Genomic DNA, 27500 nt, shown 5'->3' with positions numbered 1-27500 from the left:
CCCATGGGTCATCCCTCTGAGCCCCCAAATCCACCTCAGTCCCATGGGACATCCCCCCGAGCCCCAGTTCAGCTCCATGGGGCATCTCCCTGAGCCCCAAAATCCACCTTAGCCCTATGGGGCATCCCTCTGAGCCCCATCTGAGCTTCATGGGGCATTTCCCTGAACCCCAAAATCCACCTCAGCCCCATGGGGCATCCCCATGAGCCCCAAAATCCACCTTGGCCCCATGGGACTTCCCCATGAGCCCCACCTCAGCTCCATGGGGCATCTCCCTGAACCCCAAAATCCACCTCAGCCCCATGGGACATCCCTCTGAGCCCCATTTGAGCTTCATGGGGCATTTCCCTGAACCCCCAAATCCACCTCAGCCCCATGGGACATACCCCTCGAGCCCCAGTTCAGCTCCATGGGCCATCTCCCTGAACCCCAAAATCCACCTTAGACCCATGGGACATCCCCCCGAGCCCCAGTTCAGCCCCACTGGACATCTCCCCGAGCCCCACAGCCCAACACAGCCCCCTGCCTCGCCCGCCCTCGCTCCAGGGAGTGTCACCCACCCCACCGGAGCACCACCGACCTCCCGCCCCGGTCTCCCCGCGCGCCATCTCCGAGCCCCCCCCCCCCGCCCGCGCGGCCCCTTTAAGAGCTTGGCCCCGCCCCCCGCGGTCGCTGCCGGGGCCGCGGCTGCCGCTGCTGACAACAAGATGGCGGCGGCGGGGCCGGCGGGCCCCGAGAGCCGGGTGCTGGGCTACACCCTGCACCGCTGGAGCAGCTTCTCTTCCACCTACCTGCCCGAGTGAGTCCCCAGTTCGCTCTCGGTCTCAGTCTCGGGGCTGGGCCCGGGCACGGGCCGCCCCGCGCCGCGGCGGGCTGCTGGGCCTGCGCCGGGCCCTGGCCGGGGCCTGCGCGGAGAGGCCGCGGCGGGCGGCACTGCGGTGGCGGCCGCTCTGGGGGGAGGCGCGGGCCCAGCGATGGCCTGCGACGGGGGCTGGGGCGGCCGGGGGTGGTCTGAACGCCGGGCTGGTGAGGGGCGGCTCAGCCACCAGGCGGGGAGGGAGACTGTGCGCAGGCGAGGGACTGGTCGGCAGCGTTGGGGGGGGGCTGTGTGTGAGGGAGGGAGGGGCTGTACAGCAGGATTTGGGGGGGCTGTGTTTATGGGAGGGGCTGTACAGCAGGATTCGGGGGGGCTGTGTGTGAGGGAGGGGCTGTACAGCAGGATTTGGGGGGGCTGTGTTTATGGGAGGGGCTGTACGGCAGGATTTGGGGGTGCTGTGTTTATGGGAGGGGCTGTACAGCAGGATTCGGGGGGGGCTGTGTGTGAGGGAGGGGCTGTACAGCACGATTTGGGGGGACTGTGTGTGAGGGAGGGACTGTACAGGAGGATTTGGGGGTGCTGTATGTGAGGGAGGGGCTGTACAGGAGGATTTGGGGGGCTGTATGTGAGGGAGGGGCTGTACAGGAGGATTTGGGGGGACTGTGTGTGAGGGAGGGGCTGTACGGTGGGATTTGGGGGGGCTGTGTGTGAGAGGGGCTGTACAGGAGGATTTGTGAGGGAGGGGCTGCTTGGCAGGGTTGGGGGCTGGAGAGGGAGGTCAGCAGGGCTCAGAGGGTTTTTGGGGAGGGAGTTGAGCACCGGCACTAGATGTGTGTGTGTGTGTTTGGGGGAATGCTCGGTGGAACAGATTTGGGGAGGGCTTTGTGTAGTGCAGAGAGCCTGGGCTGCAGGTTTGGGGGTGGGTGAGTGGGGAGGGCCTGGGCACCAGGCTAGGAGTAGGTGATGGTGGTGGGATTGAGCACTAGGGAGGAGAGCAGTATGCATGAGACAAGGGGGATGCACATCAAAAGGAGAAAAAAACGGTCCCAGATTTGAGGGAAGAATGAGCGCTGTGTGTAGGAGAGGCTGGTGATGAGGTTAAGTGGGGTGAAGGGTAAATAAACCTTACTCCCCCCACCCCCCTCCAGCCCTGCAGGTTGGGGTATGTCAGGGGGCTATGGGCAGTGTGGGCTTCCTCTCCTGCCCCTGACTTTTATAACGCTGCTGTCACCTGTTGTGTGTGGGTTTGGGGGAAGGGGGCTGTCTGCTGCCTCATGTTCTGCTTTTGAACTGAAAACCCCTCACTTTTGGTTTGACAGAAGGAGGCTGGAGCTATGTTTTGCAGCCATCAGTTTGTGCCGCGGTTCTAACGTGAACCTGTCCTGAGTGGGACACTTGGCCCCGTGGCAGTGCAGCTGTGACCTGTTAAATTCCTTTAGTTACTGGAAGGAAAGCTCGGAGTGACTGTAACGTGGTGTAGGTGTGCGATTTTCCATACCCCTTTTTGGTGAGATAGCTTCAGTGTTGGAGGTCGGGAGGGCAGTCAGGGAGTTCAGCACTTGGATGCCTTAGTCACTGCAGGCTGTAGAGTCTTAGCACAATCAGTGATTAGAAAAATTTAATAACCTTTGGTTGAAATATCTTTAAGTCATCCACTATCAACAAGTGGCAGGGTTGCTTTATTTGTTAATTATTAACGTCATGAACTATCTTCACTTTCCAAAATGAAGTGAACCTTTAAAAAAAAAAAAGTTTTACTGACTAAACTCCTAGTTGTTGTATCTTTCTCTGTATTTGCTTTGTTAGATATTAAAAAGAACTGGATTCTTTTCTAATTAGTACTCTTTGGTGATAATTAAGTAATCCTTTTGCCTTCCTTGTTTAAAAGACTTGACTTTAAGGCTTTTCTTTCAGGTCTGTGATCATGCTTGTGGTTATTTCTACCAGCATTTCTGGCTTTCAACATCATATTAAAGTGTTGCTTTACCTGAAGTAAAGTGTTAAAAATTACATTAATACCCTGAATAGGAGGGTGACAGTCCATTATTGATCTCGCTGATGCTGTATGAGAAGATAATACAGTCTTTCTCCTTTATATTCCTTTCCAAGGCTCCTGTTAGTCCTTTTTTTCTACAGACTTGTGTCAGAAATTAATGTTCACGTGGTATCTGCAGTGCTGCCCGGTGTCCTTAAAGTCATTGCCTTCTGTGATCCAATTCCGATTCCTATAGTAGGGCTGGTGTTTTACAAACGCATGACCTTGTGTTCGGCTGTTTTTTAAGATGTTGTTTAAATGTTTTTATCATCAGTAAAAACATTTTTAATGGCTTTTAAGCGGTGTTCAATAATCCCACTTACAGGGTTATTCTTCAGCATGCTGACCTTGGCCTGAGGGATGCTGGTCCTGACACTTGTGTGCTGTCTTTTGTGAAAGTTTTAGTTTTTACTGGCTGTCTGTTAACTTGGATTCTGGGAGAGAGCTTTAATGTGGTCTGAAATGGAAAGGGGAGCCTTTGACCAGCGATTTAAGACTAGATTATTGAAAGGAGAAAACTTTTAAAGAAACATAGGGGAGAGTGGGTTTTTGGACATGGAGTGAAGATGGAAAACTTTAAAATTGCTGGGACAGGAACATAACATACCACACCATGGGATAAATATGCAGATAGAGCTAAAAGTTGTCTTAATATTTAATATATGAAACAGAACAATGCTTTTCTGGAAGGATATCAGGAATTCTGGTTATATTGTAGTGTAAATAAGTTTGCTGGAGTAACTAGGAAGAAGCTACTTTAACCTTGAAGTAGGAGAGAAACTCTGCCCTAATGTATGCGGGAATACTCATTTAATGATGCTGCTTGTGGTTGGGAGCTGTGGTATTGCAAGCAAAGTGCTTGTGGAAGAGGAACAGGGTAGATTACCAGTGTTCTGTGTCAGCTAAGTATGATTTAAGCCCACTTCTTAAGTAGTTGGATGGTTTTAAATGTAAAACAAAGCTATGAAAAATAAAACTTTCATCACCACTGTTCAGGGAAGAAAGTAGATATCTAGTAACGTACATCACATCTGCTTATGTGGTGCTGTACTGATACTGAAACTTTTCAGAACACTGACATCACCTGATAACGGCTTTTTTTAATTTAAAAAAAAAAAGAGTATTTTTCAGAGGCCTTTATGGTCATGTTCTAGTTTAGGATCAGTAGTCTATTGAAAACCAGCAGTTTTCTTTCAATGACAGAGAAGTTTCTTCTGGTGAATGCCAGTGTCTTTCCTGTTGTGTTTGGTTGTGATACTAGGGGATTAGTGCTGGATTCAATTTCTGGCTGTTTTACCAGTGCTGCAGCTACCTGCACGTTTGCAAAGAACTTTCCAAACATTACATGAACATTGTCCTTCTCGAGTCTGCCAAAGAATAGTTCCACTCTTTTTCAAACTGCTAGAGTTGTCCTCTGTTGGCTTGTAGCTACCAGCAGCAAGACTGACTTAGGTATTTATTTCAAAAACTCTGTGGGTAGAAGTGAAAGAGTTGGTCTAGTAATAGTGCTAGTTCAGTCTGCATTGTAGGGGAGGTTGTGCCTTTGGGAAGAAAATGGATCCAAGAGGAAATCTGTTCTTGAAACATCTGGTGTTTCAAGAGACATGCTGCCTATGCAGAGGCAACAGTGTGTTGAGAGACTTCAGCTTGTCCAACTTGGAAAACATTCAACCCAGCATGTCGCCTGAGACTCCTGCATCGGATCCCTTCCTTGCCTCTCTGTGGTTCTTCCCTGAAGGAACGGAGCCACATGGGAGGCTGATCCCTGATGCCTCACCAGGGACCAGCCTAGGGATTTCCCCCCCACCATCAGACACTTCACATGAGCTACACAAAGGAGTACTGTTGTCTTTTGACACACGCTGAGAGAGACCCGGGCTTTATTCCCCTCTCTCCTCTGGCCTTCTGCAGAAAGTGGTGAGCTCAGTCACTTCTGGTTTTGGACAAGGAGAGGATAAACAATTGATAGAAGGTAATATAAGCCTTGTTTAAACTTGGTTTTTGATAAGGAAGAGAACCAGAAGCTATTGCTCTGTGTTCTGAGAGGAGCACTTCATATCCTGATTTTTTTAGCAGGCTCTTTTTGTGCCTTCTCCAGTTTGAACTGCTTGCTGAGGTAAGAGGTGAAGGATTGTGCTCTGTGCGATGGTCTGGCCGTTGTGTGCCCTTTTCTATTGCCAAGTGCTAAATTACTGTATCCCAGGACTGGCTTCTAGTGGTTGCATCAGCCTCGTGACTGATAATATCTTGTCATTGGCTAATGCGCTCAGGTCCTCCGCCACTGATTTACACAGCTGAAATCTCACTTTAGGGACTAACAAGAGCTTTCTGCTGTGTTATGTGAGTCATGGACCTTTGCTAAGAAGTTTTATTCCATTTCTGTTGCTCAGATCTTCAGAGTCGTTTGGGTTTTCATGTATGGTATTTCTGTGTAGGAAGATCAGTGTATTTGCTAGATTTGACATTAGGACTTTCTTAGTATTTTCTTCAATGATTTCTTGTGCTAAGGGCATTATCAAGAATATAAAATAAGATTGATTCCTAAGCTAATAATCAAATTCCATTAGCAACCTACTCCTAATTGGTAGTCAGTTTTTCATTGCAACCTGTTGTTATCTGTTTTACTGTGGGTCTCAGTTACTCTGATGATTCCAGTCTTTTCCAGTTTGACACCTTATGTGGTACTGCATCAAATGCTGAAGGCTGGATGACTCTTGATGTTTCTTTCCTAGAAAGTGTACTGGAATCGAATCTGGCTGATTTGTTACCGTACACTTTAAGTAATTGTGTGTGTTTTTGCTGGTTTTCTATATTTCCATCAAACCAGGGGGAGTAAACTAAGTGAAAGATACTTTGGTAGTAAAGCATGAGTGACTCGTAGACTTCCACAGTGAGGATGCAAATTTTTTTTGCTTTTTAGTAAAGAGGATGTGACAGTAAGTTCCTGCCTAGTCTAACTGAACATCATCTGCTGTGTCGTGTTTACTCTGAAATGGAGATGTGCTCTCCTGTGTTTTCAAATCTAAGATATTGCAAAGCATTAGCAAGAAGGTTCTGAGAACATGTGTTTAAAGTCCATAAGGATTTTTTTTTAAAAAAAAAAACCAACTAACAAAACCAGCCAGAAAATAACCTGAATTGCAGCTACCTTGCTTTCGGAATTTTCTGTAACAGAAAAACCCATGCATTTGTGGCTAGTGAAATGTGATTCTCAGGTTCTCCTCCTACAACGTGAAACTGATGATTCAGATCTGCACTTCAGAGGTTCATAAATCTTGTTGTAGATGCATCTGGGTCTTGAAGAATCTCATGTTCGAGTGGAGATCAGTCATGACTAATGAAAAGGTTTGTTTTTTCTGTTCTGTTTTCTCATACCGAGCTCTGTTTCCTTGACAAGGTGGAGACGCCTTCTGTTGAGGTCTCAACAGTTTAAAGCTATCTAAACCAGACCAAACTGGTGGACTAGCAAAGCGTATTTAGAGCTTTTCTGGCAGGGGTGAGCTGTGCGTGTCGTCCATACGCTGGAAGTCTTCATGATACCGCTCATGTCTCATGGTTTCTTAAATAACTTCAGCTACGTAGCAGTGATGATTTCCATTCCAGTTGTAGAACTGTGACTGGTTTTTTTTCCCCATATAAGCACGAATGTAGTTTTTTCAACTTAAATTGCCAGCATTTATAGCTTTACTTGAATATTTTAATGTAGCCAATTCCCTTTCCTTGTTCTAATCGCTTTGCCATTAGATATGGGAAGATGAACAGGCACACTTGCTGGCTATCTGCAATTACGTGCTTGTGATGTCTTTGCAATATTGATCAATACTTTTAACGTTTTCTAAAACGAGCTGGGAATGCAGAGACTGGCTAATGAAGAGAACTGACTGGCTCTGTTCCCCTCCGGTGAACCCTGTGTGTAGAAATGTTCTCAGTTCTGCTTCTCGTCCTTTTCAGTGTCCAGTGGAAAGTATTTTTTTTCCCACTTGTTTGTGTGGATTTTCTGGATGTTTCTAGACAATCTCATGTCCTGACAGGCATTTTCCCCCTTGCTTACATCATCTGTAGCCTAGGATTTTTCTCTGAAAGCTGAAATTGAGTGCTTCAAACACAAAATATTTCTGTAGAAAATAGTTACCTAGAGATTGAATACACAAGTATTAGGTGCTTCTCTAGTGTGTGATAAGGTGGAGTAGTGGGAAAGAAGGTCGGAGAGGTGGATGTAGTGAAAAAAATCACAAAATTATGAAGTTACTCTTTCCTTACACTGACATCAGAAGTCTGATAGCTCTTGCTTCCCAGGTGAAAGCACAAATGCTGTAGTATGAGAAGAAATTTTAAGATCCAGTTAAACCTTTATTTAGGAGATTAGACGCTTTTATTCACTGGCAAGGATGAGGGTAAAATGCTAATTGCTCTAGTTTCCTGGTGTGACTAACCTGACAGAGCCTGTATTACTCTGATGTTCAGTCTTTTCTGGGATGGCATTTTTTTTTTTAAATATTAAGAATGTAAAATTTTCATTAGAGATGTTATCATAATCAGATTGTGGATCATTTGTTCTGTATGTGGCTTTATATTCTGCAAGCTTAATAAAGGTTTTCCAGCTCCTGATTACTAATTACTTGCTTAAAGACTTAAACACTGTTTCAAACAGAGCACGTTTTCCTTGGGATAACTGTTGTTATTGCTGAGACAGCATGTATGATCGGTTTGATTTTTTTTTTTCCCTTTTTTTTTTTTTACATGGCAAAGAATATAGTTTCTTCTTCTGCACATTCATCTTCTTTTTAGCAGATGGCTGTTAGGTTTATCGCCACCATTGACTTTATGATGTGAGCAAGATTTTTCTGTTAAGTGGTGTGTGCAGCATTGATTCAGCCAGTTATCTAGAGGTCAGGATGTTCCAAACTTCCAAAGCAAGCCAGTGCTTGACTGACTTGAATTACATGTTAATATAAACTTCTAAAACCAAATGTAGTTTTCTTTTTTTTTTTTTTAACTATGGCCTGTTGAGTTTTGCAGGAACAGTGGTAAGTTCATCTGGGTCTGAATTCAATGGTATAATAGTTACTGGAAGGGGAGAAAGGGGTGCTGAAGGTATAGAGCAGTTTGTTACCTTAGTTGCTATTTCAATCTTTACCTGAAACACAGCAGGCATAATCTTTGAGAAATTATTTCCTGGATCAATTCAAATCAAGGAACACAACCATATATTTAAGTTGAGGATAGCAGCCTGCGTGTCTGAATTTAAACTGCAAAACTGAAGTGGTTAATAGCACTTGCTCCTCCTCTGCTGGTGTGTTCTGCAGTTCCTGGAAACCAGCATGGTCTTGAGAATGGAGAAAATGGTCATTTTGAGTTTGGTGTCTCAGTCTTCTCTGCCTTTTCTTCCCAGACTGACTGCTGGGTTCGTGGTATCGATCTGAGTTTTTCTTGAAAGCTTTTCTATAGGCACATACTTGAAGCAGCATTTGACTCTTAGCATAACTATTTAAATACTAATTTTCTAGCCTAGTCTATGTTTGGAAGTTTTATTAGTAAAGAGGTGCTCTTAACAGAGTGTTAAAATGGAAGAAAAAAATTTTGGTTTAGGTAAATTGACCTGTGAGTAAGAAATTCGTGAGACCCCACCTGGAATACTGCATTCAGCTCTGGAGTCTCCAGCACAAGAAGGACATGGAGCTGCTGGAGCGGGTCCAGAGGAGGCCATGAAGATGATCCAAGGGCTGGAGCACCTCTGCTATGAAGACAGGCTGAGAGAGTTGGGACTGTGCAGCCTGGAGGCAAGAAGGCTCTGGGGTGATCTTATAGCAGCCTTCCAGTACTTAAAGGGGGCCTACAGGAAAGCTGGAGAGGGACTTTTTACAAGGGCATGTAGTGACAGGACACGGGGCAATGGCTTTAAACTGAAAGAGGGGAGATTTAGATTAGATCTAAGGAAGAAATTTTTCAGTGTGAGGGTGGTGAGGCACTGGACCAGGTTGCCCAGAGAAGTTGTGGCTGCCCCATCCCTGGAGGTGTTCAAGGCCAGGTTGGATGAGGGTTTGGGCAACCTGGTGTAGTGGAGGGTGTCCCTGCCCATGGCAGGGGGGTTGGAACTAGATGATCTTTGAGGTCCCTTCCAACCGTAACCATTCTGTGATTCTATGATTCTATGAATTGCTGAATGAGTTCCCACACTATTATTTCATGAAGACATGCTGTTGCTAACTTTCACGTTTTGTCTCCTAAAAAACCTGCTTTCTGGTACAGTTTGGAAACTGCCAAATACAAAAGTAACATTGGCTTGGAAACAAATGTATCCTTCAGCATGAATTATTTATATTGCCCCAAAATAAGGAATTATTCCATAATGTAGCTCTAGGGGCAAATGTTTCTGACTTGTAATGCAATTCCCAAAATAACCAGTCCTTAACGACAGGTCTTTATTTTCCCAGGTCAGTATTTTGTGTTCTGGCTGCCTGGAGTGGAGTTGCACTGTTAGAGAGAGGACCTCAGTTTTGAAAGGAAAGCTAATACAGTGACGGTGTCCCACCTGGAACCAGGACACATTTTCTGTAGTTTTGGTGAAAAAGCTCCCTACCTGACGTTAGTTTGGGCATGAGGGGGCTTCAGTCTGTTTTGTTGAACGGAATCTGCTTTAAATTCTTTTACAGGCATCAGTTTTTGGGTGAGCTTTTTACTAGGTGTGAAGTTGCAGTGCTGATGAATATTAAAGATGTGTTTATGGCTTACAGTAGGAATTTATATCTTTACATGACATCAGTCTGGTTTTGTAGATTTCTCTACTGAGTGGAAATATTACTGATGTTATGGCATGTAGGAGCATTGTTGCAATGCTGGGAAATCACAGAAGACCTAAATTTACCTCCTGGCCTTTCTAAAATCTTTCCATATGTGTGTTAGTCAAACAAAAATACTCTACCAGGTTTGTGATGCTTCCAAAATACAGTATAGGGGATTTACATGGGTGTGTGCTAGCTGTTGCTGTCCTCTAACGTTCTTGTAAAGAGTCTGTCCCTTTCCAAGAAAATGCTTTTGGAAATGGGAAGTGAGAGCAATGCACTACTGAGGTGTGCTACACTACCAGTATTGTGGAAGATTTGGGAAGTTTAAGTTCAGTGGCTTTTCTGGTGATTTCTCACAGTAGAAATCTCTACACTCACACACTGTCTAAACTATTTTCCCAGCAAGAAGTGAGATTTTCTTTTTTTAAATGAAAACTGAACTTTGTTATAAAGTGGCTACAGCTGATGATTTCTTAAACTCTGGCAAATTTTTCTGGAATATTTTATTTGTTGGCTACAAATCCAGTGATCTGGAGAATCTAATATCTTTGTCTTTTTCCTTGAATATCGAAGGACAGAATTCATCCTATTCTTGGTCTTTATCAAGGCAGGGATTTATTTCTGCTTAGGGAACCTCCTGGAACCTCACCTAGGCTAGGTTGCATGCATGCCATGTTGCTTGAGTTAGTACTTTGTGGGTCACATAAAAGACTGGATTTCAAATATCCTTGTGGCGTGGACATGTAGAAATAAGCACTATGAAAAGAAATAGGCAAAAGAAAAGGTTCCAGATAATATTATATTCACTAATATAATATTATAATTATTATCAAGGGACCTTGACAAGCTGGAGAGGTGGGCCTGTGAGAACCTCATGAAGTTCAGCAAGGCCAAGTGCAAGGTCCTGCACGTGGGTTGGGGCAATCCCAAGCACAAGTACAGGCTGGGTGGAGAATGGATTGAGAGCAGCCCTGAGGAAAAGGATTTGGGAGTGCTGGTGGATGAGAAGCTCACCATGAGCCGGCAATGTGCAGAAAGCCAACCGTGTCCTGGGCTGCATCCAGAGCAGGGTGGGCAGCAGGTTGAGGGAGGTGATTCTGTCCCTCTACTGTGCTCTTGTGAGACCCCACCTGGAATACTGCCTTCAGCTCTGAGTCCCCAACACAAGAAGGACATGGAGCTGCTGGAGCAGGTCCAGAGGAGGACATGAAGATGATCTGAGAGCTGGAGCACCTCTGCTATGGAGACAGGCTGAGAGAGTTGGGGCTGTGCAGCCTGGAGGCAAGAAGGCTCCGGGGTGATCTTCTAGCAGCCTTCCAGTACCTAAAGGGGGCCTACAGGAAAGCTGGAGAGGGGCTTTGGACAAGGGCATGTAGTGACAGGACACGGAGCAATGGCTTTAAACTGAAAGAGGGGAGATTTAGATTAGATCTAAGGAGGAAATTTTTCACTGTGAGGGTGGTGAGGCAGTGGAACAGGTTGCCCAGAGAAGTTGTATATGCCCCATCCCTGGAAGTGTTCAAGGCCAGGTTGGATGAGGCTTTGGGCCACCTGGTGTAGTGGAGGGTGTCCCTGCCCATGGCAGGCGGGTTGGAACTAGATGATCTTTGAGATCCTTTCCAACCCAAACCATTCTATGATTTTGTGATAGTACCAGTTCACCAAAGATGAGTGGGTGAAGCAGTCTTTGTAATTGCTGATTTTTATCAGCATTTTAAGTGATTTTTCTTTTCAAAAAGTGAATAGGCTTTAACTGCATGCAGAAAACGTGTTGTTTCAGTGGTGAAACAATTTTTAAATTTAAAACCAAAGCTAGTGTGGAGAGAGAACAGACCTTGGTAACTTTTAAGCTTAAAGATTCAGCATGGCTTACCAGCTGAATTGCATCTAAGCTGTGATCTCTGTAAACATGGGGACAATTAGGCTGGTAATCATCTGTGATGTGTGAAGCTACTGTGGTTACCAAGGTCATGCCAATAAGCCCGACTTTATTTTATTTTATTTTTTCTCCAGTTTGTTTTTCTGCGGTGCAGATACTGATATTGCCAACCTGGAGCTGGGAGCTCTTGCTGCTCAGGATTTGAGTTGCTCAGTGCTGTGACACAGTCAAAAGTTTAATCCGTGATTTAAGGTTGTTGATTGCCACCGGAATAGAAGTTCTTTACCAGGCTCTGATAACTTGCTGGGAATTCAGTATCCCGCTGCAGTCGTAGTCAGGATTGGTAACATTTAATTCCTCGTGCATCAGGAGGAAGCGCTGATGAATCAAAAATGTGTTGTTTAAAGAAATCTTAACTAGGTGTGGGGGGGTGAAGCGGAGTAGTTCCTTACTGGAGTTACTGGAAATGTCTGCCACAGTGTCATTTTGTGTTTAAGAAGTTTGTTTTTTAGTAAAGGCCTTTGTGTATCATTGGGCTGGCAGTAATGAGAAGCAACTTAAAAAAAAAAAAGTGGTGTTCCTCAGGGGTCAGTACTGGGGCCAGTGCTATATAACATCTTTGTTGGTGATATGGACAGTGGGATCAACTGCACCCTCAGCAGGTTTGCAGGTGAGACCAAGCTGTGTGGTGGTGTGGACATGCTGGAGGGAAGGGATGCCATCCAGAGGGACCTTGACAAGCTGGAGAGGTGGGCCTGTGAGAACCTCATGAAGTTCAACAAGACCAAGTGCAAGGTCCTGCATGTGGGTGGGGGCAATCCCATGCACAAGTACAGGCTGGGCGGAGAATGGATTGAGAGCAGCCCTGAGGAAAAGGACTTGGGAGTGCTGGTGGATGAGAAGCTCAACATGAGCTGGCACCGTGCGCTGGCAGCCCAGAAAGCCAACTGTGTCCTGGGCTGCATCCAGAGCAGTGTAGGCAGCAGGTCGAGGGAGGGGATTCTGCCCCTCTGCTCTGCTCTCGTGAGACCCCCCCTGGAATACTGTGTTCAGCTCTGGAGTCCCCAACACAAGAAGGACATGGAGCTGCTGGAGCAGGTCCAGAGGAGGCCACGAAGATGATCCGAGAGCTGGAGCACCTCTGCTATGGAGACAGGCTGAGAGAGTTGGGGCTGTTCAGCCTGGAGAAGAGAAGGCTCCGGGGCGATCTTCTAGCAGCCTTCCAGTACCTAAAGGGGCCTACAGGAAAGCTGGAGAGGGGCTTTGAACAAGGGCATGTAGTGACAGGACAAGGGGCAATGGTTTTAAACTGAAGGAGGGGAGATTTCGATTGGATCTAAGGAGGAAATTTTTCACTGTGAGGGTGGTGAGGCAGTGGAACAGGTTGCCCAGAGAAGTTGTGGCTGCCCCATCCCTGGAAGTGTTCAAGGCCAGGTTGGATGAGGCTTTGGGCAACCTGGTGTAGTGGAGGGTGTCCCTGCCCATGGCAGGGGGGTTGGAACTAGATGATCTTTGAGGTCCTTTCCAACCCAAACCATTCTATCATTCTATGATTTTAGGCAGAGAACTTTTCCGACAGAAAGGAGAGAAACTTGATAACAAAATCTAAAAAGGTTTTGTTTTTGAACTGCGTTAGGGAAGACCATAGGTACATGGAGACCTTTAAACATCGTGGCCAGGTGGTGTGAAATCAGCATTAGTTGCAGTGAGTTTCTGGGAGTCAGAGGAGAAAAATGTCTCTAATTCTTTCTAGATCCATGGAATAAGGTTTTTTGGTGATGCTTTTTTTTTTTTCCTATTTTTCTTGGTTAAGACTTTGTGTACATTCCAGTGTCTCGGCTGGGCCATAGTATCTCCGTTCCTGCATTGTACTGGCTGGTGTGATGGTTCCAAGTGTTTGAAATAGTTGGCCCACCACGTCTTACAGCCTTCTGCAAAGTGGACTCAGTGGAAATTATACCATGTATTCTAGTGGCTGTATTCTTACTAGTCTGTTTTGGGATGGTTGTAGGAAAATAAAAAGAAAAAAATTCTCACATGGACATCCTCCAAGAAAGAGCTTTGTCTGTTTCCAGTCAGATTCTGTTTTCGTGGCACTCTGAATGATTTTTGCAGTTTAATGGCGTGGTACCGCGGTGGTTTTGTGGAAGAGCCGTGTCTGAGTTCCCAGTCCTCTTGGAGATGCGTGTGCCCTTCTCTGCACAGCTGCTCTCTGAAGAGCGATTTGGATGTGCCAAGCAAAGCTGGTGTTTTGGATTTGTTTATTCTTAAGGATTCATTCCTCAAGTCCTGGCTTTCTTTAATAGCAGCTTCAGGAAAATATTTAGGTTAGATGCAAATTATAGCAGCCTTAAACCTAATTTGCAGTATATTATGCAAAGTCATCTTATTTTTCCCTTCCTCCCTCCCTGAAGCAAAGAAAAACTCTCCCTTAGTGACTCTCATGCCAGAAACCACAGAGCTTTTTGCATGGAAAAGTTCTCTGGTAATACCAAGCGTGGGGACATCTCAAATTCCAGTAGTTGGTACAATGGATATGACAGTTTCTGGGTTGGTAAAAGAAAAAAATTATCTCTTTCCAGCAGTTGCAAGACCAGTGTCTGCATGGGTAATAAAAAGAAACTTCCGCTGTGTTCTGCCAAGAGGGCTTTCTGCACGAAGCAGCCAGAACCATCCACTTCTCATTTAGTGACGGGAATGCTGACAATAGTAGAATCATAGAATGGTTTGGGTTGGAAAGGACCTCAAAGATCATCTAGTTCCAACCTCCCTGCCATGGGCAGGGACAGCCTCCCCTACACCAGGTTGCCCGAAACCTCATCCAACCTGGCCTTGAACACTTCCAGGGATGGGGCAGCCACAACTTCTCTGGGCAACCTGTGCCAGTGCATCACCACCCTCAGAGGGAAGAATTTCTTCCTTAGATCTAATCTAAATCTCCCCTCTGTCAGTTTAAAGCCATTGCCCCTTGTCCTGTCACTACATGCCCTTGTAGGTAGGGTTACCACAAAGTAGCAGAGGTATCACGACATCTAAAAAGTTTTTTTGGTAGTTACTTGCCAGTGGGAGAGTGGTATTGGGAGTTCACTCTGGTATGAACCCACAGTCCAGATCCAGCTGCTCATATTTTTTTTTTTTTGGTTTTTTTTGTTTGTTTGTTTTTTCTCCTTGTATGCTGGTGCTGGTAGTAAGCCGAATTGGAGAACTGGTCTGACTAAAGAAATTATTTATGCTAATCTTTATTATAGCTGCTGGTGCAGGGAGGGGGAGGATCAGGCGTGAGTGGGTGGAATGGTCCCTCGTGGCAGTATTGTAGATTTATGTTAGGCTAGATCTTGTATCTACAGTTTGTGATTATGAGTTATCTCCAACCACGTTTAATGGATTGCTTTTTTTCACAGGAAAAGCTTGCATAAACTACTTGGTACTTGGTGGCTCAAGGGCTTACAAATACTTTTTTTTAATGCCTTGTGAAAATTATATGGCAAGACATGGAGTTAATGGAATTTTCACTTCTAAAGTTTCTCAGAGGTTTTAATCTAGGTGTCATATCTGAAAAGCCTGCCTACAGGTACTGTGTAAGACTTTTGTGATGTCCAGAGAAAAGGCTTTACATGGAAAAAGGCATCTGTCGTTAGGATATGCGTTTGTTCTTACTGTCTCATGACTGCTGGAATGCTTGAATTCCTCCAGGCCCATAAATTTGCCTAAACCACTATGGTAAATTGACTTTGTACATATGGACTAAAGTCTTCAATGTTTGTTTAATCTTAATAAATTAATAACTCATGTATTTTTAAACATATTTATAACTCCAGTGACACTGCTGTCTTTATCTTTTAAATTTCTATTTAGCCTTAATTTTGTGTGAGCTGTCTGTCCCATTTCTTTGTCTCTGCAGAAAGATTTTTATCTTGTCTAGCTGTACTGATTGAGGTACTCTTCAGTTGTGGCAAACTGATCTTTGACCTGCAGAAGCAAACAAATCTACTTCTAAAAATACGATCTTTGGGATCCGTCCCAGTTATAAAATGCCTCTTTCCAGCAGGGCATTATCTGACCGTGTAACAGTGCTAATTCCTGCAAATATTGCTTAATGTATGAAGGGCTTATCTAATGTTTAAACAAATGTAATAGCATCATAAATAAAATTTACTCTGTAGGGTAAATTGTCTTCTTGCATGCTGGGATAAAATTCCGTAAGGGAGAAAAACCATACAGTGTTATCTGATTTTTATCTGCCTTAATGTTCCTTAAGTATTTAATATAAGATACATACCTGCTTCAAGTCCAAGATTTTTTTCTCTCTACAGATACTAAAAGATACTAAGAAATTCCAAAATCTTTTTGCCTTGCCTGTGGCGTGATATAGGAGACCACAGGTACGATTCTTCTCAGAACAAGTGTGTGTTGGTTTCTAGTGGTGACCTAGCTTTGAGACTGGCAACTTTTATTGGAAATCTGTGTCTTACCGGTTCCCAAATTCTCCCCTGTAATTTGGTCGATTGTTTTTGTCCCCGTTGTAACCAAAGATGGGGGCTAGGTTTTCTTTTGGAGTTGAGTCTCTTCGCGCTGCAAACTAGATGTGCTTAGTTGGATGTTTTAATTATGCAGATCAGAGGCTCGATGTTTCCGATGTTGATGGGGTTAGAGCAGGAGGGCAGCGCGTGCCCGTGTGCTCTTCAAACATGTTTTCCCCGTTGGGGATGTGCGAATAAACCAGCTGCTGGCCCGGGCTGGCGCGGACATTGCTATGATAATAGATGCCATGTGATGATGGAGAGGGGACCTGAGTTTTGTTCCTATGCCGTGTAAAAATCGTGACATGTCTCTGGTAAAGCCTGCAGGCAGCCACCAGTCCAGCTCTCTAAAATGTACCTATTTTAAGGGGCCACCCTGGTCCAGCTCTGTGCTGTCTCCCTTGTCACGGCACAGGACTGCTTGGATACCGTTGCTAGTGTGGTGATTTTGATCTGCCCAGTGTGGAAAGAACGAGCTAATTTCTCTGTCTGTTAATGCTCAACCTCTGACTTAACCTCTTTCCCTTCTCAGCTTTTATAGGAGTGCTTTTTCCTCCAGCCCTTTGTAGTAATCCAGATGCTCGTGTTCTTTTTCCTCCTACACAGCAGATGGAGATGGCATAAGCCTTTTGGATGACTGCTGCTTTCTTTTTACATAAGTTTTACGAGCTGGCGAGTTCCTTAGCTGGATGTGGTAGAGCTTGTGAGCCCTGTCTAGCAGGTGATGCATTGTTACCTTGCCAATAGTTATATATATTTTAGGGATTTTTTTTTTTGTTTGTTTAGTGTTCTAGTGTAATCAGGGAGGTGAGTTTTAAGCCGCATGGTTATAGGAGAGAGGAAGGCAGATCCCTCATATGATTATCATGATGAATCTGTTTCATTTCAGCCAAAAACCTATTCTGAATTTCTGATAGTTTCTGCTAGTTGCCAAAGTGCTGTGCTATTCCAAACTGTAAGAAAGCAACTCAGAGGTAATTTTGCTGATTGAAGAGCTGAACTTCTACTAGGTTTCTAGCTCATATGAAAAATACTTGTTAAAATTTGACATGAGTTAGATGGCCATCTTCCACAGTCCAGCAAAGCTTAAGGAGGTTGGCAGCTCGCTCTCTGCGTTCCAGTATCGCCTGTCTGGTAAAGGATAGTTTTTGGCCTGCTAACTGTTTTACTGCTCATCATTTTAACCTTATTGAAAACTTCTTACCCCGTTGAGGTGAACGAGACCGTTTTTTCCGCTTCGTCATGGACTCGAGCCTACGTAAATTAATCTGTTTCACATTTGTTTCACAATTTGGATTTTCTTATTTCGCAACTTGGAGCTCCATTTCACAACCACAAGGCTTAGAGGCGTATTTTGGTGGGTCCTGTAAAATAGCAACGTAGAAAATTTCTAATAAAAGAGAGGGAGAACCTTAGTCTCTGCCTAGTGATTTGGGTAGTTGCATGAGAATGTTATTGATCTTGCATATGTGACAGGTCTTACTGGGGATGTAAAATACGAAGTGGCGTTTATTTAAATTACTCCTGGCTTCTCATTTTTTAGGAATATCTTGGTGGACAAGCCCAATGATCAGTCCTCAAGGTGGTCATCAGAAAGCAATTACCCTCCCCAGGTAAGCATCTGCATCTCTGCAACTGTATAGCTGTGTTGTACAACTTGATACTGGAGTTTTTGTTGTAAATTTGGCTGCTGCCATTTAGATTGACAGCCTTTACAGACTACATTCTCTCGATAAAATGCAGGTCGTCGGTGCATTACGTTTTTCCAGCAATTTATTTGTGATCTTGCAAGAAACGCTTTTTTTGCGGGGGGAGTTTTGTTTCATCCTTGACAATCATGGTTGTACTGGAAATAATCTAACCTTATGGTTAGATGAAGCTGCTAATGAGGCATGCAGGTCCCCCTTTGTCAGCACCACTGGGAACTCTTGTAGATCGCTGGCCTTGAATCCCAGATCTAAGGACCTTGGATTTGTTTCTTCTAATAGTGCGTTTAGAAGCATACGCTCTGTTTAGAGACATGAATGTCACCTCTTCTGCTGGTTAATCACCTTATTAAAATAAGACTTGTATTGATTTTAGCATCTAATTCACTTTTCTACTATTAATTACATTGTAAGATTATCCAGGAAAAAAGTGCTTATCCTTGTACTTAATTTTTTTTCTCCAATAAATGTGTTAGCCTTCTCTTCGTGCTGGATCTACGCCTTATTACTTACTAAACTGGTACTGTTTGATCAGCTTCTATATCTCTTAAGCTGTTTTAAATTCTTTTGTTTAAAACACTGTTGCACAGTAGTGTGTGTTGTGTGGTATCTCTCTCATGCAAAGTTCTGCTTATCTACCTGCAAGGTATAAGAACACTTAATCCAAGTATTCTGCATGAGTTAATTCTCATAGAATTTTTCTCAAGGTAAATCTTGCAATTTTGCTTTGAAGTTGTGTTAAAAATCTATGGTCTAGACTGGCGGCTCCCTATAGCAGCAGGTCATCTTATCCAGCTGAAAGGTTTTCATCTTGATTTTAATGATGAAGTATTCTATACTGTTGTGTCTGTAAAAGTGAGTTTGGTTTCTCTTTTTTTAGGAGGAGAGGGAAAACTGTCTTGCTTATACCATTAACATGTTTGAAACCTGCTCATGAAGACTAACAATTTTGATCCTCTTAATGCCTCTGTTCATCTACTGCTCTTTTAATTTAATTTTTTTAACACGTCTATATAGCTATATAGATAAACAGCATAGGAATTTAATCCATAGCCTGAAGCAGTTCTATCTAGGAACTATTGACCGCAGGATAATGGGCATTGAGCATGTATTGTATCCCAGTCTGTGCTATCCTTTACTCCTTTCATGCAGGAAGCCCAGATGTTTCTTAGAGGTGTCTTGTTACAAACCAAGTTTGGCTTGTGGTGTAGCTGTGGAGTGGCTTTTTCACTGGAAGTGCTCCTAGTTGTTGCTAAAAGTTGTGTTTTCGTTTTCTGTGCTGTCCTGAACATTATTTAAAAACCTGATTCTGGAATGAGAATACATGTCTTGTGACTGAATGCTTTAGAATATTCCCAATTTATGGAATAAGCGATGATACGAGTTATATTCAAGCATGTAGATCAAGCAGGAAATAATTAGTGACTTCTGTACAAACCACACAGGGTTGTTAGAGATGTCCTGCAACAATTTTATGGGTATTGATCGTGGCCTGAATGAAGATGCTGTTGCAGAATTACTGAATCTAACCCTGGAGAACTGGGCACTGCCCCACATGATAAGCAAGTTATATAAACCGAATTTTTGATATCAGAAGGAGGAATTAACGCTATCATATATCTGTCATGTATATATGTGTGTATATATATAAAGTATTCAGATTTGATGTCCCTTGATCTGACTTGAGTCTTTGTAATGACAACTGAGATTGGCAAGACAGTATTTGAGGTTTATTGTGTTATTTGAAGACAAAACCAACAGAAAACCTGGCTGTCTAAGTGGAAAAGACCATCCTACGGGATTCCTCTTCCTTGAATAGTGAGAGTATAATATGCTGCACAGCGGCTTCAGTTCAGAAGCCCAATCCTGAGCACTGAGTGAGAGAGATGATGTATTTGCAGTGTCTCTAATATGTACTTGAGCTAATTCTCGTGCTTCTAACCTGAGTGTTTAATTCTTCATGTAGAGCATTTTTTACAGTAACTTCTACTTGAAAAATTAACTGGAAAATGGAAATAAGGAATTAAAATTTCCAGAAGAGACCTGTGTGCAAAGAATGCAGTTTTTGTTATTTCTGTGTATAGAAAGTTTCATATTGTGTTGTCTCATAGTTGACAAAAGAACTTCAAGTTTGGTTGCATTTTGCTCAAAATAGGTAGTTTTTGCACCTTGCCCGTTGAAAGACTGACACATTTTAATGCCAGTAAAGCTTCTATGCGGATTTTCTACTTCCTCGTTGCTGCAGATGGCTGAAGTTCTTAAGGCAGATTCTTAGCTTGGAAAACTTCAATTGAAATAGTGGGTGATTGAATTATAAGTGTAGTGTGGAGAGAAGTTGGGGGGAAATTGCTTTATATTAGAAGTTGGGTATTTCATATTACAAAAAATGATGATACGCAGACTTTTCCTAGAATAAACGTCATGTATGCTATGGAAAATGAAGTTGCAAAGCGTTTTATGGCATGTGTGTCGGCATCACTTCATTTAAAAATTGGTCACGTTTTTGGTGATGCATTTGTTAAGTAGTAGTGTGGGACAGGAAGTGAACTAAAACTTGGTAAAATTAAACTTTCCTTGTTTCCAACTTTGTTAGCTGAAACTAGGGCTCAGACACAACACAAGGGCTAATGTCAGTCCTGCTCATGGGAACGTGCTGTGAGATATTTTCATAAGCTCTGCAGCCCTAATCGCTGGTATTTGTCTCGTCACAGTGTCTCACCTTGATGTAAGGGTTTAGTAATTCCCTGCTGAGGTGGTGTGCTGTGCTGCCTTCCAGGTAAAAATATGATGCCCCATCCCTGGAAGTGTTCAAGGCCAGGTTGGATGAGGCTTTGGACAACCTGGTGTAGTGGAGGGTGTCCCTGCCCATGGCAGGGGGGTTGGAACTAGATGATCTTTGAGGTCCCTTCCAACCCAAACCATTCTGTGATTCTGTGAGCGAGTCCCTAAGTATTGATTTATTGCCTTCCCTTGTTGAGTGAAACAAAACCTCTCCAGGCAACTTTTCTTCGAGTGTTCCTCTTGCTAGGTTGAGCATGAACTAGAAGAACATAAGTAAAAGAATGCGTTCAGTGGCTTGATGAAGATCTCTGCTTTGCTGTGAGTGTGCTGGAGTCCGTATTAAACCTTTTTGAAAAAGGAAAGAAAATGAAAGTGGAAGTTTAGACACTTGAAGTGCTGCCGCGTGACTACATTTCGTAGAGAGTTTTGCTACCTTTATGGCTATGGCAGAGTTAAATAATTCTCGTGGCCGTGAAAGCCACCAGTTGGTTATGAATGAGTGCCAGTGAAAGGAAATACATATGACAGCTGTTTTTCTGTTTATTAAACTAGATATCTCTCTTGAGTCTTGAAATAGAGAATGACCCAGAAATTATACATTCAATAACAAACCTGTTGTGTAGTAACCTGTTCGGTCAGAAGAGGGCTGATGGTTCTATTTTTAAACTGGTTCTAGGCTTACATAGGAAGTGTGAAGCAATAAGGCTGGTCATGCTGAAGACCATTTTGTAAACGCTCATCCTGATGGCTCCAGCGATGGTCTGACTTGAAGGCTGTGTGCAGAACATTTAATTCCCCTGGGTGGCTTGATTAATAATGTGTAGAACAAAAGGGGAGGTTTTTATTTAGCCACAAGCTTAATTGCAAAAGCGATGGGTAGGTTTGTGTAGTGGACAAGGGTAGGTCCTTTTACTTTGTGTTTTTATTTTCACGTGCAATACAAGTTTCACTGCTGCTTGATAAAAAATGCTTGAGCAGAAATGGTTAAAGAGAAAAATAAATATAAAGTACAATGTGACTTCAATGCACAGGCAGCTTGCATAGTGCAGTTTGGAATCTATTCCAGTTTATTTGGTGTGGAAATGTAAATTTTGAACGGTTAAAGAGCATATGGATACAGTTAGTGGCATTGTCCAAACAATTGGTTTCAGTTTTGCATCTGAGAAGACCAGTTTTCTTCTCTTGATTTCCATCCTGCTGTGTAGATCATATCAGGAATTAACTGAAAGTACATTAATAAAATTGACACTTAGTGTGTTATGCAGAAGCATGCATATGGTTGTCATCAAATGGTAGCACAGACCAGAGCTTCAAAAAAGTTTTTTATTTTGCTGCAGCTCTCAGTGTGACAGGACTGGATTTGCTTTTTTGGATGTGCTGTAACAAGCTGTTGAGGTGCTGAAGTGCCATACATGACTTCCTCTACTCTGTTCTTTGTACGTCTTCACTTACAAATGCATTTAATCATAAACCAGAAGTTTTACTCTTTTGATGTTTGTACAATCTTTTTTGTAAGTGTTGTAATTTGAGGCTTAACAATTAGACTGAGGGTTTTGAGTTATGCCAATTAGTGTCTGTGTGCCATGCCTCTAATGAACAAACACTTTGGTTTATAGTTTGAATTTTTGGAATACTTCATGAATACTTGGATGTTAAATGTACTGATGTTGTTTATAGCAATACAATGGTAAAGTGTCAAATATCTTGGTATACGTGTTTGTCTGAAATCTCAGACTTGTTCTCTCCAGGTTAAATAAATCACTTGATCTCATGGACACTTCTATCACATCTTTCAAAGCTATAGAGGATAGTCTGTCACATCAAAATCCTGGTAGCAGTCTGAAAATATCCATGCAGCCAGCCGTTTGCAGCTCTTGAGGCAGGATGTTTTTGCAACATCAGTGAGATTTGTAGCCAGTACTCCCAGTGGCAGCAGTATGTATATTTGTGTATAAACCCAAAAAGTACATCTCTGTATGTATTTTTATATATGTGTATGTATATGTATTAAAAAAAATAAATACGTACATAGGTACAGGTACTGGGCCACAGGCTTTAAAGCAAACCTGTCTTCTGTTTCCATACCAGTCAGCAGATAAATTCCCAGAAAGGTTCTGTTTGACTTGTATTTTCTGTAACATCTGCCTGACTCAGCAGGTGATGGGGTGTGTGGAAGCAGGAAGGAGGGCTGTAGAGTTCCTTCTCCATCTGCAGGTTTAAGAAATCCCAGCTAGCCATGTGGGGAAATTGCCATGCCATGCCCCCTTCCAGGCTTGTATGCCAAGGTAAAGGATTTACCTGCGGTCCCGGTTTTCTCTCCCTTAATTTCGGTTAAGAAGTGGATAATGCAGGGTGACGTTTGTGCCAAGCTTGCGCAAATCTTGTGTGGTACGTGAGAAAGTATGTCTTCATGACCCAAGCGCTAGGCTCGTGATTCCAGCAAGATGAAGAATTGCAGTTGCTGGTGCTGGTAGTGCTGGCTTTGCTTTTTAGGCTTCGGGAGAAATCTGCAGGGAAGATACGATGGTGTAGGAGGAGTTCTTAGACGTTGTTGTGTACTGTCTGTTCTGCATGGGAATTTTGGCAGCGAGCTGTGCCATGAATCAAGTACTGCCTTGCTCATTACAGGACCGTCCTTTTGCTCATCCCTTCCTTTTCTTTGCTTTAGAAAATATTTTTCTGTATAGAGCCTTGTATTTTCTGAAGTTTGGGAGGCACTTTGAGACAAAAACGCGGCTTAGTGCTAGTTAAACCAACAGTGGGTTCTGACGTTTAGGTGGATGGTGTTCTTAACAAAACTAGAAATTTTTCTTCAGAAAAAAAAGTAAATCTGAGAAGGCACCAAAGCATTCTTCTGTTGCACCCTAGCAGTGCTGATACTGATTTATTTTCTTCATTTTGAAAAAATTTAAGCTGCTGGAAACATCTTTGGCACTAAATCCTCCTGATTCTAAATAGGTACCTGTGCAGTCTGCGTTATTAACAGCAACTGCTATGTGTACAAATATTTCTTTTAAGCTGAGCTTTCTGTAAACATAGTGAGGACCAACCGTTGAGACCACAGATTTATCCTGATGCTCTCTAGAACGATGTCAGTACTGCTCCTAGATTTGGAATTAGTTGCTTTATAGGGCTGTGACAGAAAGACACAACTAAATGGGGGGAAACTTGTTCCGCTTCTCGCCCAAAAGATGCGCTTTTAGTGTAAGATTATCCCATAGACAGAATCATAGAATGGTTTGGGTTGGAAGGGACCTCAAAGATCACCTAGTTCCAACCCCCCTGCCATGGGCAGGGACACCCTCCACTACACCAGGTTGCCCAAAGCCTCCACCAACCTGGCCTTGAACACTTCCAAGGATGGGGCATCTACAACTTCTCTGGGCAACCTGTTCCAGTACCTCACCACCCTCTGAGTGAAAAATTTCTTCCTTATATGCAATTTAAATCTCCCCTCTTTTAGTTTAAAGCCATTGCCCCTTGTCCTGTCACTACACACCCTTGTAAAAAGTCCCTCTCCAGCTTTCCTGTAGGCCCCCTTTAAGTACTAGAAGGCTGCTAGAAGATCATCCCGGAGCCTTCTCTTCTCCAGGCTGCACAGCCCCAACTCTCTCAGCCTGTCTCCATAGCAGAGGTGCTCCAGCCCTCGGATCATCTTTGTGGCCCTCCTCTGGACCCACTCCAGCAGCTCCATGTCCTTCTTGTGTTGGGGACTCCAGAGCTGAACGCATATAGAGCCATATAGGACAGAGTGATGCCCACAATGCTTTGTGGAGAGATGCCAGTCTCTGCTTGGGAACCATAGACAGCAGCCACGCGCATGCAGATGCTCCTCTTGGTATCGAGGAAGGACTCGAAATACTGCGTCCCGTCTGGTTTGGCAGTGCTGCTTCTGGGAGGAAAGGGCCACCAGCAGTGCCTGCTGTGGGAGGTGTCCTACGTGGCTGGCTGATCTGCTTGTGCTGTAGCCTTGATCGTAGGGTTTTGTAATAAAATCCAGCACGATGAGTAATTTTGATTCTGCACTTGGTCTCATTTCTCTGTTGCGTACTGCTTATTTCTGAGAAGTTAGGGAAGAGAATTAAACATACTGTTTTCAGGTGTAAAACTCGATGTATTCTGCAAAACAGGATGTCTCCAGACTCCCTCCAAGACCTGTTTTGTAGGAGAAGGTTAAATAAACTCGGTGCTCAGTGGTCCCTGGTGAATGGTGCGAGCGCTTCTCTGCATGTGCTTTTCGAGTGAAACATCTTTTCCTCCAGCAGTGCTGGTGAAGCTGGCAGCTGGAGCCTGAATATAAATAATCTGACCATTCCTACACTGGGGCGGGGGGGTGTCTGTGTAAGGGAGGAGCAAACATTCCCGAGGGGAGAACATTTTCATCGTTTTAGGTGTGGAGCCCCTTTGTTGTCAGCGAAGTGGCTGGGTTTTTTTTGGCATGGGTAATAAGCAGTTGGTTCCTGTGTTAGCCACACATCAAACGTGGTCTGTGTTCAGTGGTTAAACAGTGTCAGCCCAGAGAGGAAAAGTAATCCGATGTTCTCTTAGCATGTGGAGCAGCCTGTATTTATCTAATTGTGCATTCAGCTTAGGTTTCATTTCAGGCTGTAGTGGGCGTTTGAATCATCGCTCTCCGTAGTTTGATCCTGTTTGCCAGATTTCAGGAAGTCTTGCATCCAACTTGAAGGAATGTATGTAAGCTCTGGATAGAAATGCTAGCAATAGGTAGTTCGACCAAATCTTTTTTTTCCTGGATAAACTGCTTTTAAAGTAATATTCCTAAAAAACCTTTGCTTCATTCCGGGGACAAAGAGGATAATGTAATAGTGGGGAGGGATCATCTCAACTTTCATTCTCTGGCTTTGTAAACTGGATTTTTGAAGGCTGTAATGCTCCTCCCTTAGTGTGTTTTGCAGCCTTGGCTTTAATATTAAAATTCACTGTTCTCTCTTCCGCAGTATTTGATTCTGAAACTTGAAAGACCTGCCATAGTCCAGAGTATCACATTTGGCAAATACGAGAAAACACATGTCTGCAATCTAAAGAAGTTTAAAGTCTTTGGTGGGATGAATGAGGAAAACATGACAGATCTCTTATCCAGGTAAGACGTGATTTCTTCAGCTGTGGTAATCATAAAGGCTGGACCAAAATGCTCTTCCCCTTCACCCCAAGCAGACACATGGCTGACAGTGTAATAGAGCTGTGGTTATGGTCCTTCAATTAGCTGCCCTTGTGTTTATGGTCAGGTCAGAGAGCAGCAATCCCAACGCTTGCTCCAGGAAGCCTTCCTTAGCGTGCTCTAACCGCATAGGATTTGTGGAGAGCAAACTCTTGGAGATTTGGAAGAGCTGAGAGCAGGGTGCGACGTTGCTGGATTGTGATTCCTTTCTTGCGTGTGCTTGAGGCACAAGAGAAATGATTCCCCAGGTGTGGGTAACTTAAAGTAGCTTTTAAAATCCCAAGTAACCTGCTTATGTCAGGAGCCTTGTTGCAGCTGTAAAGGTCTGGGCTACTCAGCTGCTCTGCCTTTCTTCAAATGGGAAAAGAAATCAGATAAGCAAATACAAACCCCATGTTTGTTTAGTTTCATTTGGTCATTGTACTGATAGGGACTACTGAAAGAGCCTTTTGGCTATTCAGGCTATCCAGAGATTTGGAGTAGTTACTGATGTAAATTTGCAAGTGCCTTTTAAGGAGCCTTCTGTTTCAGAAGGGGAAATGATATTTAAATCACTAGGAGTACAAGCGAAATGAGTAGTAGAACTAGTCTATTTTTGGAGGCCTACAGAAGGAAAGTCCACCTCCAAGGAATGTATGGGTGTACATCATCTGTAGTCAAGCAGAACAGCCATGGAGAAACATGGGAAGTTCTTTGTTGCGGGTACCCTTCAACACCGTATAGAAACTAGCCACAACCCTTCTGCCCTCTTTAGATAGACAGTCTTGCAGTTTTACTTTATTGTTGCTAGAATTATGAGGGAAGAGGTTTTAGTAGCACAGTAATTACTGATATCATTTCACTTGTACTAAAGTTGAATAAAAATCCCTATTTTGGGACCTGTACTTGCATCTTCAGTAAAAATGGACTTAAGATTTCTGATAAATTATACTAAATATTTGATATTTTTATAAAGTAGTGTCTGTAAATAGATTGCAAAGCACTTTGGCAGTGTGATAATCCTGAGAGCTGGTCCATCTCCCTCTTAAGAACAGAAAAGTGTAGTTCAGGGCTGAAGTCACAGGGTTACAGGCGCTGACGAGCAGCACTGATCCGAAGTCAGTTCTCTTCTGAAACCACTAGCCAGTGCTGCCTCCCAGGGAGATAAGGTGGTGGCTGGGAGTCCAGGCATTGGTCCAGCATGTGTACTTGTGATTCGTAGTAATATGAAACAAGCATCACATTTCAGGCATGACCTAGATTGCATTTATTAGCTAGTCCTAAAATACAAGGTAAGATTTAGTAACCTTATTTATTTTTTCCCACAGTGGCTTAAAGAATGATTATAACAAAGAAACATTCACCTTGAAGCATAAAATTGATGAACAGATGTTCCCCTGTCGATTCATTAAGATAGGTAAATGCATTTTTTTAGCATTCTGAGTAGAAAATAATCTCTTCTTATACTTGTGCCAGTCTTGGCACTTGTGACTTCATTGTACTCAGGCAAAGTATCCACAATAGCTGTTCCATTTCATGATCTTTTAGGCTGGTTAGATTGGAACACAGTGAAGTCCTATTACTATGAAATAATGGCTTCATAATTTAAATCCTGGGGAATGAAAGCAGTAATTTTCAGAAATATAGTTGCTGAGTCAACATTGCTGGAGAAGCTGCTTACTGTCCTACTATAAATTGCTATATAGAGTTTTTTTTTTTAAAAAAATCATTAAGCTAAATACCAGTAAAAGTTTCAGTATTGACAACCCTACAGTTTGAAAAAAGTTTAAATCTTTTGTTCTCCAACACGCTGGCAACA

At 43.4% G+C, this 27500-nt stretch overlaps 1 protein-coding gene across 1 annotated transcript in view; it reads left to right on the top strand.

Moving 5' to 3' along the window:
- Positions 1–692: 692 nt before the first annotated feature.
- The window catches only part of MKLN1 (muskelin 1), a 106833-nt gene continuing 80025 nt past the window's right edge, over positions 693–27500 (top strand). The window contains exons 1-4 of the mRNA XM_086609758.1: positions 693–799; positions 17580–17649; positions 25482–25624; positions 27010–27098. Coding sequence (XP_086465884.1) covers positions 708–799; positions 17580–17649; positions 25482–25624; positions 27010–27098 — 394 coding nt within the window. The 5' untranslated portion in view covers positions 693–707. The remainder of the gene's footprint in view (positions 800–17579; positions 17650–25481; positions 25625–27009; positions 27099–27500) is intronic.

The sequence above is a fragment of the Tauraco erythrolophus genome, chromosome 4 (genome assembly GCF_009769465.1).
Source record: "Tauraco erythrolophus isolate bTauEry1 chromosome 4, bTauEry1.pri, whole genome shotgun sequence".
Lineage (NCBI taxonomy): Eukaryota > Metazoa > Chordata > Aves > Musophagiformes > Musophagidae > Tauraco > Tauraco erythrolophus.
The sequence above is the reverse complement of the archived record's forward strand: the minus strand, read 5'-3'. Positions and strand labels throughout refer to the sequence as shown.